Source organism: Pogona vitticeps, chromosome 4 (genome assembly GCF_051106095.1).
Source record: "Pogona vitticeps strain Pit_001003342236 chromosome 4, PviZW2.1, whole genome shotgun sequence".
In the NCBI taxonomy this organism is placed as follows: Eukaryota; Metazoa; Chordata; class Lepidosauria; order Squamata; family Agamidae; genus Pogona; species Pogona vitticeps.
This window is the reverse complement of record NC_135786.1, coordinates 36351746-36364966: the sequence shown is the minus strand read 5'-3', so window position 1 is coordinate 36364966 and position 13221 is coordinate 36351746. Positions and strand designations below refer to the sequence as shown.

The following is a 13221-nucleotide window of genomic DNA, read 5'->3' as shown; positions in this document are numbered from 1 at the left end:
CAGAAATCTTTGCTGGAACAGACCAGCCCACTGCCAGAGTGTTCCTTCCCTGACAACGGGCTTTTACTTTTTGTTGCAGGTAGGATCGCTCTGCTTTGACTCATTTCCACTGTGTGTGATTGCTGGGAATGAACCAAAGAAAGCCTTCCTCATTCATTTTACCAACATTGTTGTCGCTTAATAAGAGAGCCACTTTCTGATATAGGCAAACTAAACAATTTCTTGGCTCCATGGAAGTGTTTAATTTCCAATGCCAGCACGGGGAGGCTGCCTTTGGAAAGCCGAACCCTCCTGTGCTTGTACAATGGGGGTGGGCTTGGCTTGATTTTTTAAAAGGAGTTAGCAGAACAGCCACTGCAGCAGGAGAGGGGTGTTTGCTTTTTTCGACTGGGTCTTTGAGAGAAAAACAAAAATTCCCCTCATTATCCCATCCTGTCTCCTCCTGCTTCTGTCAGCAATGTCTGTAGAAAAGAAAGACTAAAGTGAATTGAACTGGAGACAGTGATTAAACCTAAAGAACCATTCAGCTATGCCCACAACCCATAACGAATATGCACACCCAACACCTTTCTTAAGAATCTGAAACACAACCAAGAGTAGGGATGAGACTAACTTGACAACATATTGGCAGCAGAAATGAAAGACTGAAGAATTTTACAGTAATCATCAAAGAGAAATATAATTTCAGTATATACTTACTCCTTTGAGATCACCCTTAACCAGTGAGCCTAGGGAAAAGTTAATGTTGTGATATAAACTCAGCAACTGGGGAAGAAAAAATAAGTTGAATTAAGTTCATATGGTAGAGTGCTTATCCTTTCATCATATTTAAATGATTTTAAAAAAAAAGGTTAGAGCATTCTTTTCCACATGGGTTTCACTGGGGAACAGAATGCTGGAGATTTAAGATTTTCATAATGACCAGTGTTAAAATATATATGCTTCTTCCAGATGGCTGTGCCCCTACTGTTAGTTCTGATTCAAGAGTTAGCCCCTTGCCTGTGACACATTTTGTTGAAGGCCACTCAGCTGCTATTGAATTGCAACTATGAGATAAAGAACTTCTTTAGTTTCAATGGATTATTATTTGTTTATAGCACATTTCAGTTGGTTGGATAGCTCAGTGGTTTAGGTATCTAGTTAGGAGGATGATTCCCCACAGTGCCTCCAGAGAGAAGAGCCAGCCTGTGTGGTCTTGAACAAGCTGCACAGTCCCAGGGCACCCCCGGAAGAAGGGAATGGAAAACCACTTCTGAGCATGCTCAGCCTGGAAAACCCAGAAAACAGTCGCCATACATCAGAACTGACTTGACGGCACATGATTCTTAGTATTTAGTATTTGTTTATTTGCCTTTAATTTTGGTGTCTTGTAGTCTCCAGGTGCATCCCTAGCTCAGGATAACACATTATGCATAGTGGGCAATAGATTACTGTAATAAAATTGTAATCTACAATTTTAAAATTGTAATCTACAATTATTGACTACTATAGAACTCAATGTTGGTTTTGCTGCAGTTAACTATGGCTACTATGTCTTTAGAAAAAAAACTTTTTTTAAATTGTAAGCTACCTTGGAAATCAAATTTTAATTAAAGGGTAGGAAAATAATTTTTTAAAAAAATTAAATTAACATAAAATTATTATGATGGTTGTTGTAGGTTTTTCAGGATGTTTGTTCCTTCAGAACATGGCCAAACAGATCGAAAAACCTACAACAACTATCAGATCCCGGCCATGAAAGCCTTCAAGAATACATAAAATAATTATATATCGGTTTTAGCCAAAAGGCTATAATAAAATTTGCTTGTGAATAAATCTGCCAGAATATTTACATGCCTACATTCCTCTTGGTGAGCAATGGCAAAGGTCAGTATCCTGTTGCATTTCAGGACTGTGTAAGGGCAATCATGTAAGCACTCACCTCACTCTAGCAAGCTCCGATCTGCATGCCTAGTCTTGTAATGCTTGCAAAATTGGTTGAAGAACAAGCTGTTACCATCAGTCACCCAACAGGGGGCTGATGATGGGGGAGGGAACTCTTAAACAATGATCCTTATACTCCAAATAGGATCCTGGGCTTCCCATCAATTTTTAAAGACTTTCCAATAGCCTTTCCTTTCTTTAGGGAAGGAGTAGAAGGTAGGAATATCACCATGCAACTATTTTTCTGACAGATACACGTGTGGAAGAATTTCATACCAGGTTCTTGACAGCATCTAGCAGCTTCCGTGAAAACGAAGCAAAAGAGATAAAAGCTTCAGCTAGCTTCTCATCTCTGTTGATTTGGTAGTTTTCTGAAAATTTCTCCTGGGCAGCAATATGAGCTTCCAGATGGCTAAGAAGATCTGCAGAAGCAAAGTGTGGTTTAAATATTCATGTACATCTCTATCTGATATATGTATTTCTCAAGTCAATGGGTATCAAGTCCCATTGATCTCACTAGTGTTTATTTTTGAGTATTATTTATATAATAAAATAAGCACTGCTGAAATCAATGGAGTCTGATACTAACCTAAATGAGCTTTGGGGATGTAAAAATGTTCACTCTACAGACCACAATTAAGAATGGACTTCTTCATTTGTAATTTATTAAGTGACCCGCTGCCAAATGGTCATCCTTTGTTAAAATGACTACTTTTGATTGACTGATTGACTGACTGATTGATTGATTGATTGATTGATTTCATGACCACCTTTCTCCCAAAATTGGGACCAAAGGAGGCTTATAGGAAAATGTAAAACCATAACAGAATAAAATACAGTAAAATGGCAAACATTCAAATAGAATTAAATTTAGTTGTACAATTAAAATAACAACTATTTCAAGTCAGTAAAACGGTACTGATAATTCAACTTAAAATAATCAGGGGCAGCCCATCCACTAGGAAAGAGAAGTACCTTGATTGGTAAAGGGCCACTTTAAAAAAAAGTCTTCATTTGTCATCAGAAGAAGAGCAAGGAACGGGGCAAAATTAGCTTCTAATAGGGAATGGTGTGGTGATGCTTTCTCAGTGAGAAATAATGACTGAAGAATTCATACAAACAAAAAGAGCCATGTACTCAGATAATGCCAGAAACCTATTTAGTCTAGCATGCTGTTCACACTGCCTGTGCTCATGAACAGGGCATATGTGCAATGGTATCCTTAGTCTTGGTTCCCAGAAACGGACATGCAAAAGCATCCATTCTCACTGGTTGCCATTGATGGCGCTAATGTATTCTGAATGGAAGTTTATCTTCAGACATTATGTGATAAATATAATGGGCAGTGTATTTAAACTGCTTTTAAATTTGATTGTTTTGTTGCTGCCTCCATTGTACAGGAGGCAGCAAGAAAAACCATCCAAAAGAAAAGGAAATGCAAGGAAGCAAAGTGGCTGTCCAACGAGGCCTTACAAATAGCAGAAAAGAGAAGGGAAACAAAATGCAGGGGAGATAGGGAAAGTTACAGAAAATTGAATGCAGACTTCCAAAGAATAGCAAGGAGAGACAAGAGGGCCTTCTTAAATGAACAATGCAAAGAAATAGAGGAAAATAATAGAAAAGGGAAAACCAGAGATCTGTTCAAGAAAATTGGAGACATTAAAGGAACATTTTGTGCAAAGATGGACATGATAAAGGACAAAAATAGTATGGATCTAACAGAAGCAAAAGCATCAAGAAGAGGACAAGAGGGCCTTCTTAAATGAACAGTGCGAAGAAATAAGAGGGAAATAATAGAAAGGGAAAAAACAGAGATCTGTTCAAGAACATTGGAGATATTAAAGGACAAAAATGGTAGGGACCTAACAGAAGCAGAAGACATCAAGAAGAGTGGCAAGAATACACAGAGCAATTATACCAGAAAGATTTGGATGTCCCGGACAACCCAGATAGTGTGGCTGCTGACCTTGAGCCAGACATCCTGGAGAGTGAAGTCAAGTGGGCCTTAGAAAGCATGGCTAACAAAAAGGCCAGTGGAGGTGATGTCATTCCAGTTGAACTGTTTAAAATCTTAAAAGATGACACTGTTAAAGTGCTACACGCAATATGCCAGCAAGTTTGGAAGACTCAGCAGGGTGAAAGAGGAGAGCGCAAAGAATTGTCTGAAGCTCAACATCAAAAAAACTAAGATCATGGCCACTGGTCCCATCAGCTCCTGGCAAACGGAAGGGGAAGATACGAGGCACTGATAGACTTTACTTTCTTGGGCTCTATGATCACTGCAGATGGTGACAGCAACCATGAAATTAAAATATGTCTGCTTCTTGGGAGGAAAGCAATGAGAAACCTAGACAGCATCTTAAAAAGCAGGGACTTCACCTTCCCAACAAAAGTCTGAATAGTCAAAGCTATGGTTTTTCCAGTAGCCATGTATGGAAGTGAGATCTGGACCATAAAGAAGGCTGACCACCAAAGAATTGATGCTTTTGAATTGTGGTGCTGGAAGAGACTCTTGAGAGTCCCTTGGACTGCAAGGAGATCAAACCTATCCATTCTGAAGGAAATCAACCTTGAGTGCTCACTGGAAGGACAGATCCTGAAGCTTAGACTCCAATAGTTTAGCCATCTCATAAGAAGAGAAGACTCCCTGGAAAAGACCCTGATGTTGGGAAAGTGTGAAGGCAAGAGGAGAAGGGGATGGCAGAGAATGAGATGGTTGGACAGTGTCATTGAAGCAACCAACATGAATTTGACCCAACTCCGGGAGGCAGTGGAAGACAGGAGGGCCTGCTGTGCTGTGGTCTATGGGGTCACGAAGAGTTGGACATGACTTAATGACTAAACAGCAACAACAAAATTTGAACAAGGACAAAGAAAACAGAATGTGAGTGACAGTGAAACATCCTGGAGTGCAGCTGCTCTCTTTAGGAGCCTGTTGCAGGATTTGTTTTGAACAAACAAACAAATTACTATTTACTTCCAGAATCCACAGTTCTAAGAAGACTCCTGTACTTTTATGGATTAAGGACGGTGTTGGGTGAAAATAACCCTTTAAAGTCATGGGTGAAAGCAGAAGGTTGATCTCAAGCTACTGGTCAATCTCTGAGTGATGTGCAGTAGATCAGCAATAATTTTATACGCTGATTTATTTTACAGTTGCAGCAACAAATTGACCAAAATGATCAGGGCTATAAGAAGGGCGAGGCAATATGAGCTTTGCCTCCTGACTGCATCATTCCCTCAGACCTGATTGGCCTGGTCATCTCATCTACTGCCATTGGAAAAGGCACAGTAGTGCATGAATCCAAGTTAAATGACTTTTTGGTAGACCACAAGGGGCACAGAAGACGGGTTATTGGTGGACCAGACTTCACAGAGGCAGCCCTGGAGAGATATAACCAAACCTGGGTAGACCAGGCTGGCCTGCTGTGGATGGTGACATACAGATGGGCAGATGGTCCACCTGTATCAACCTGTCCTTGTGGGAAGGTAGGTCTATGTGGTGTTAATAGGCCAGGCCTCTAAGCTGCACAGGACAAAATGTCAGCTTACTAATAAACAGTATGCTAAACTCACTCTTCTCTCTCTCATACTGTGTGTGTGTGGATGCATGAGTGAATGTGCATGCATTTGTGTGTGTGTGCATGTGCATCTTTATGTGTGTGTTGTTTTTGCCTTTCAAGCTCTGACAGTGATGCTGATCCCCTGCCAAAGAGGGGAGACGCTGGCAAGGTGTTCAATGCGGCCATCATTTCTTGTAGTATCATCCAACTCTTTTCTAAATAAGGATCCTTCTGAGCGAAGAAAGGAGGTGTGCAGGTCATTTCTCAGGTCCTCCAGACCTGGCAGTTCATATCACAACCCCTTCTTTTGTTAGTAGTTGTGCTCTAACCTTGTCCACATGTGTGCTCTGCTTTCACAGCTTTCCTCATTTTATGAAGAACCATTCGATCAGAATCCAAGGCCTAAAAGCATGAAAAAAAGAGGTCTTAAACATGTATTTCCTTCCCCACTCATGAAATCACAAAACACAAACTATATCCAAGTATACCCAAGTGGTGGCGCTGCAGGCTAAACCGCAGAAGCCTTTGTGTGCTGCAGGGTCAGAAGACCAGCAGTTGTAAGATCGAATCCACGTGACGGAGTGAGCTCCCGTCGCTTTGTCCCAGCTCCTCGCCAACCTAGCAGTTCGAAAGCATGTAAATACGAGTAGATAAATAGGTACCACCTCGGTGGGAAGGTAAACAGCATTCCGTGTCTAGTCGCGCTGGCCACGTGACAATGGAAACCGTCTTCAGACAAACGCTGGCTCTACGGCTTGGAAACGGGGATGAGTACCGCCCCCTATAGTCGGACACAACTGACTAAAATGTCAAGGGGAACCTTTACCTTTAACTTTATACCCACATACTGTTGGGTTACATTCTGCTAAATGGAAAACAGATTTCAGGATGTACCTGTAACAGGGATGGATTGGGGCTGTGGGGACAAAAATGGCTGTTCCCTAACGGGGAAGAGAAATACATGATGCCTGGTTTCAACATAATACAGTACAGTACTTACCCCATCCCAACTTTGTTGTTTTAATTAATATCAAGAATGAGTTTTATATAATACAAAAAGCTTCTTCACTTTTTTTGGTGAAATTATAGTTTAGGGCTTATTATTAATAAATTTACTGTGGCATTAGAATTTCTTTCTATTGGCCAGCTAGTTATATATCCAGGAAATATGCTGCTATTCTGATTTCATTGGCCTACTTACTCATCTAATGAAAATTTGGCTGCTAAACTCAATTGTTATTATAACAGCTAAATTCAAACCTTGATCACCAAATCCAATAGCAATTTGGAAATTCAATGGCATTTTGCTAATATGATCAGCAGCATGACTGCTGATAGGATTTTCTGGTGACAAATCAAAGCACGGTGTGAAATGTGGTTCCCTGAGAGGTCTTCATTCAAGCCAAATCAGCTGATTCCTTTGGAAGAGATGTTACGATCAAGATTAGAGAATGACAACATTTGTATTAACTGTTACATTGAACATGTTATATAGCAGGACACAGCCAAACAGATCCCATTTTTTGCAACATGTTATTAATATTTCATTTGGTTGTTTCTCTATCTGAAAAAATGGGAAATGTGTCAAGGTTTACAGAAGCACATCCCCTCTCTTTTCGCTTTGATTTATGCATAGTTAAAAATCAGATAACATTAAATTGTCAACAAGTTGTTGATTACTAAGGACAAATAAAATATGACAGGAAAAAAATGACATTTGGCAAACAAAATTTTCATTTAGTGGGCAAATAAAATCAAAAAGGGAGGGCAAATTTTGCTTGATGGTACTTACAGTTTGAATCGATCAATCTTATTTCCTGGGCTGGGAATTAAATCTATTTACGGTTCTGCCCTTCTCATAGAAAAGTAGTTATTCCCACTTAGAGCAACAGATAAAAAGTAATTATGTTCCTAAACTCGTACAGCAGAGCCTTTACTACACTGTTTGAATAAAACATTCTTCCTCCCTATCACAGAACAGGGCTAGCAGCAGTACAGTGTTAACAGTTGCAACACATCAATACATGTTGGGTTGATGATGTTTTCAGGAAATGTCCTCAGGGTCAAAACCATTTTTGGATTACTGCAATCCTTTCCACAACCCTGCTGCCCATCTCACAAAGTTACTCAATCTAGTCATTTCCTGCAGATATTCAAAACACTTTGTGTGATCCTCACATTTGGAGTGGTTAAAGTGTTCCTTCCTCCTCCTCCAAAGCAGGTTCCAGATATTGTTTTAGCTATTATTGTACTGCTTTTTAAAGTAACTGTTTCAATTCATGCAACATTTCTGTTTTCCTAACCCTACAAGGGTTTATTTTTACTTAGAAAACTATTATTATTTCTGAACAGTTTCCTGTTTCTAGCTTTCATTCTGTTTTTACATCCTGTATTAAGGGAGTTTAACCACATTTCCGTGTATGACAACCTGGCTATCACATCCATCACCACAGTGATTCCTGTATTTGGAAATTAGAAAGTAAGATTTCAAAACAGATTTCAAAAGAGGAAATAAGAAAATGTGAAGGGCAGAACTAGTTTAAACTGACAGACTGAGGAAAATTAGAAAATGCTTCTAATAGTCCTCCACAACGCCTTGCATTTTGAAAAAGCAACCTATGACAATGCACTGTAAGAATTGTTTGGATTCACCATAAACCAAAGAGACAATGGAATTGGTTGGCTTCACTACAAAGCAAATAATTCACACAGACAACAGTGCCCCTCATTGAAATCAATGCTTACTCTCAGGTAGGTGGCCATAGGACTTCAATCTTTAGCATGCTTGTGGAACCTTCCTCTAAGCACATAGATTGTGAATAAAACTTCTTGCCGCTAGTGGTGATTGCATAGAAATGAGAATAAATCTTCAGCATTGCTTCCTAGCTCAAAGCAGAACAGTAGTTATCTTAATAAACGTCCTCATCCAAATGCAGAGCTCATTCTTTTAAATGGTGCTGCTATGGAATCTTTCTGTGAGGTGAAATTCATCAAGGCCGAGAGAAGGGTTTCCTATTGACAAGACCCTGGAAGCCTCTCTCTGCTCTCTCCCTTTAAATCTGACTCGTCAGCCATTCAGAAGGCAAATGGAGCCTCCTAGTTTAGGAAGAAAGATTCCAATTGGTATAACGAGATGGCTATTTTCTAATTGCTATACTGTATGGATTTTCAATATTATCAGAAAAACACTGGGTTTTGTTTGGCTTTTTGACATGTTAAAGTTTTTGTGTTCTGTTGAGTTCAATGGATAAAATACAGGTCACTTTGAGCTTCCTCATTTGAGGGGAAAGTAAGATAAGAATCCTTTTAAAAGTTTTTTTAAAAAACACATACCTTTGTTCTTCAGTTTGTCTTACCTGCAAGACAGTCTTGGTTCTTCATTTGTATAGACAGAGCAAAGAAGATTCAACCGTAAATTCTGTTCAGGGGATCCCAAAATGGATTCCTCGCTGCTCTGCTTTATAAAAAAAAGAAAAGCAACTGCCTCATCCCTCTTTCCCTCTTACCTCTTCCAGGCTGTAAACAGTGCTCCTGCATTTGCCCATATGGCTGGTGAAGGAGGAGGTTGTTGGAGAGCTCAGATCTTCTTGGGTCTGAGCTATGAACTCTTGGACTGAAATTAACTCAGGCATCTTGCTAAATAAAGTGGAGGCACCGGGCAATGTGCTGGCCTGCCCAGCTAAACTACAGAGTCAGAATGTCAGCCCACAAAAAAAGGGGAACAAGAATGGATTGAGAGGAAGCAGTTAAAGGAAGCAGAGGAGGCCACAGACATCTGAACGGCAGAACAGCAGCTAACCAAGAGCTGTCCCTTCAGATCCTACTTGAGACACACAGAGTTGTCCTGTCAGCCTCTCTTTTCCTGTCCAAACATTCACACACGTGTGTGTCTTAAACACATATAACTCCATGACTAATTACTTTAGCTTAGTGTCTGGGGTCTCTTAAAGAAAGGGCACTTGTCGGGTTAGAGAAAAAGAGTAGAAAGCAAGCAGGCCTCTTGTTTTTCCAGGAAGCAACAATTAGGCCCTAATTATCTTGATTTCAGTAATGGTGTTTCAAACGTGTGGAGGAGGGAAGGATGCATTATTTGTAACAGGCATTATATATTATTTCTGTATTTTATTCCAGAAATTTAAAGCTCTCCTTTTTGGAATTACAGCCTTTGAGTGATTTGGAATATATATATATATATAAAGGTTCTGGGACTGATTAATCAGCTGTAAGAGTAATAAGACAAAGTGAATGTGCAATTCATGCATTGGTGCCTTTTTGCGCATTGAATTCAGAGGCTATATTTCTGTGTATTATCCAGTCTGGATTTGTTAGTATTGTCGGCCTTCTTGACACCTGTTTGAAAAATGCAAATCCTCACAAGTTTTTGTGGTTTGGCAATATTCCAACCAGAGTAGTGGCGGCGAACCTTTTTGGGCCCAAGTACCCAAACTGGGGGAGAGGGGGAACCAATGGCGTGCCGCGGTGGCGGAACCAGAAGTGGCGGCAGAAGGGGGAATTCTAGGCATGGAGGTGCCTTGAGACCCCACTCCAGATCCACCGCCAGCTACTCCAGATCTTGGCCCACCGCCCTTGAAAGCGCCAGCACTGCGGCTGCAGCCACTTTCTCAGGTTTGGCTGCATGGGGAGGAGTAGCAATCCAGCAATTTAGGGCTTGCATGCCCTCAGAAAGGGCTCTGCATGCCAGCTGTGGCACGCGTGCCATAGGTTCGCCATCGCTGAACTAGTTATTTAAAATGTTTGCCCCAATGAAACCACATACAGTGTTATCCATCGGGTCTCATGCTGAATTAGCTACTTCATTTTATTCATAACATGTACAGTGGGGTCTTGACTTAAGAACGGCTTGAGTTAAGAACATTTTGACTTAAGAACCACTCTCATAGGAAAATATTGACTTGACTTACATACTTAGATTTGAGTTAAGAACTGAAAAAAAACCACGTGGGAGGCAGGGAAAGTGCAAAATGTGAACTTTCAGTTAACTGTTGGCCAGTGAAAAGGGTGCCTGTCTGCTTCCTCACTCCTCCCAGCGTTTAGAGAGTGGATTGGGAGACAGTCTTCAGACTGCCTGGTACTGCCTGGACTGTATTTTCCCTGCCTTCCCTGAACCTTTCTTGACCTAAGAAAAAAAGAAACAAAATATCCCCCTCTAGTGGTCGAAGGCGGAATAGCAGCTTCCCATTAGTTTCTATGGACGGAAAAGAGCAGATACGGATCAAATGGTTCTCAATGCATTCCTATGGGAAATGCAGATTTGACCTGAGAACTTTTTGACTTGAGAACCGCCTTCCAATACGGATTAAGTTCTCAAGTCAAGACCCCACTGTATCTACAGAGACAAGGCATGTGAGTGGGCCTGGCATGCCTCAAGCACAGCAGCAATTTTTAGATTATCTTGTAAAGTAAGCCAAAAATACATGGATGCAGCACACGATTTATTTATTCAGACACAGGCCTATATGTAATTCCAAATGCAAGCATCTGTGTGCACAAAGGATGACATTTTAAACACATTCCCTACCTGATACATTTTCCCTTATTCTGTCTTTCACTTCTACAGCCTGAGTGGTTTACAAGTTATAATTACACTAGCATATGAAGCCATGTGTTCAGTTTTTAAAATTCAGTAAAAATAAGGCAATTACCTTTGTAACAGAAACACCACAAATACAGTAACCTGCAGAATACAATGACAGCTGCCAATATGACTGTTCATGCTAGTTATACAGCATCTCCCACAAGCAGAAGATTGCACCCATATCCTGCTTCTCAAAGACAATTAGTTGGCCGCTATGTTGGATAGGCCTTTTGTTTGAATATGACAAGAACTTTTGTTCTTGTGCAGGTAATGTTTAAGTGACAACAAAGCCTAGACTATATTGACAGTATAGTGCCTCCCAACAAAATTAACATCATTTAGAAGCATGCAAAAATGTTATCCTAAGTGCCACATTATTATAATCCTATGTAGGGGTCCAGCAATCACTATTTATGAAAAGTTACCAGAAACTCTTAAACAATATCCCAAGTGTCTTCTGACGCTCAGCTCACACCCACTGCCATTTCTGTGATAAAATCTTCCTGCAGTCACCCTACCATAATTTTTGACCACTTGTCCAAAATAGCAGCTCTGTGAAAAACCTGGAAGTTACCGTGTCTGTCAGAATGCCTGGAAATAAGTTTTTTTCACCCCCTTTTGTCATAACTTAAGAGGTTTTTCACATGTGGGCTGCTCACACGAAGGCCTCCTGCCAGGAAATGACAAGTTTATAAGATACCGTATGGATACTTCCTCATGTTTTAAAATCACCTGCTTTGGAGGGAAACTAACATCTAAAGTTTCCAAGTAATGAAAGAGATACTGTATGTTGATGGGAATTCCTGTTTTAAGCATGAGAAAATGTAGGAAGGGTCAAGTGGTGTTCAAATGTTGAAGTGGAGAATGTCACAGTGTTGAACTGTATTATTAGTCAATCACTCCTTAATTTAAGCAAGCTAAAGATGTATATTTAAATAGGCAGCAGGTGGACCTACATCTGCATTTGGGCTAGTAGTCCTTAGTTACAGGCATTTTATATGAGGATAGGTAGTTCTCAGAATTTGGGAAAAGTTGCTCCTTTGGTTGGAAGGTGTAATCCAGTGGTGTCGAACTGTGGCCCTCCAGATGTTCTTGGCCTTCAACTCCCAGAAATCCTGGCCAGCAGAGGTGGTGGTGAAGGCTTCTGGGAGTTGAAGTCCAAGAACATCTGGAGGGCCACAGTTCGACACCACTGGTGTAATCCAAATTAACTTTCCAAGCTCAACTTAAACAAAAACGTTTTCTGTTGTCAGTTGGCAAGAAACTGTACTACTCAGTGATCAAGATTACTTCAGCATCTCATGCTGCCCCAAATCTGTGAATGCGAGTAATGGCAACGATACACCTTTGTACATATTGTCTTTCAGCCACCTGAAGAAATGCAGTGAGGCAATGACAGAAATATGTAAGAGAACTCGCCTAACCAAAGCGCAAATTCCAAAAGGCAAGGAAACCGTACTAATGTTATCTGAGCTAGTGTTAGTGTACAGAGCAACTTGTGTCCAATTGTGAACTGGCAGCAGGGGGAAGCAGAAATGTTTACACTTCGTGGTGGTTTAATAAACTGGGTCTGCACTGACGGGTTGTTAAAAAAATAATTATTTGCAAATGTTTTCTTGTTCTGTGTCCCCAGGAAATCTCCTGTTTCGGGCCATGTCCTTGAACATAATTATAAAGGCTCCAAAAAAAAGTGAAAGTCTCCCAAAAAAAGTGTACATTTTGACTCAGCTTAAGACCTTCTTGAAGTTCAAAGTTTACCCTGTGAGACTTCTGCTTTCATTCCAAGATGAGATCTCATAGTTCTAATTGCAGCCTAATATATTTGTTGTTGTTACATGCAGTCACGTTGGGACTGACTTATAACAATCCTAGTAGGGCTTTCAAGGTAAGTGAGATATTTAACATTCTACCAGTGCCACCACCACCCCTCCATGGGAGAACAGGAAGAAGCTTTCAGTTTCCCAAGATTGTGTGTGACGGAACTCTGTAGAGCCCAACAATTTCCTCTAGCACCAATTCTGCTAAGGCACACTCACCCCCCACTCCTTCTTTTCTCCTCCTCTCTCTGATCTGGCATTCCTGCCCCCTCCCCCATGCAGGGGAATGATTCCACTGGCAACAGGTGGAACTGTGCTGGGC

The 13221-nt window shown here is 40.7% G+C and overlaps 1 protein-coding gene and 1 long non-coding RNA gene across 7 annotated transcripts in view; one reads left to right on the top strand and one right to left on the bottom strand.

The window, feature by feature from the left end:
* Positions 1-9213, bottom strand: part of LOC110073326 (arf-GAP with SH3 domain, ANK repeat and PH domain-containing protein 1) — a 46074-nt gene extending 36861 nt beyond the window's left edge. For 3 of the 6 annotated variants that reach the window (XM_072997065.2, XM_072997067.2, XM_072997068.2), the window contains exons 1-4: positions 8993-9213; positions 5816-5888; positions 2200-2345; positions 700-765 (exon numbers count right to left, since the gene is read on the bottom strand). In XM_072997065.2, coding sequence (XP_072853166.2) covers positions 700-765; positions 2200-2345; positions 5816-5888; positions 8993-9118 — 411 coding nt within the window. In that variant the 5' untranslated portion in view covers positions 9119-9213. Of the gene's footprint in view, positions 1-699; positions 766-2199; positions 2346-5815; positions 5889-8231; positions 8583-8842; positions 8937-8992 lie in introns of those variants that run through there. The other 3 variants (XM_072997069.2, XM_078393272.1, XM_072997066.2) reach the window with 2 other exon arrangements.
* LOC144589154 (uncharacterized) overlaps positions 1-13221 on the top strand; it is a 75636-nt gene that overhangs the window by 41302 nt on the left and 21113 nt on the right. The gene's annotated exons all lie outside the window — the stretch shown is intronic.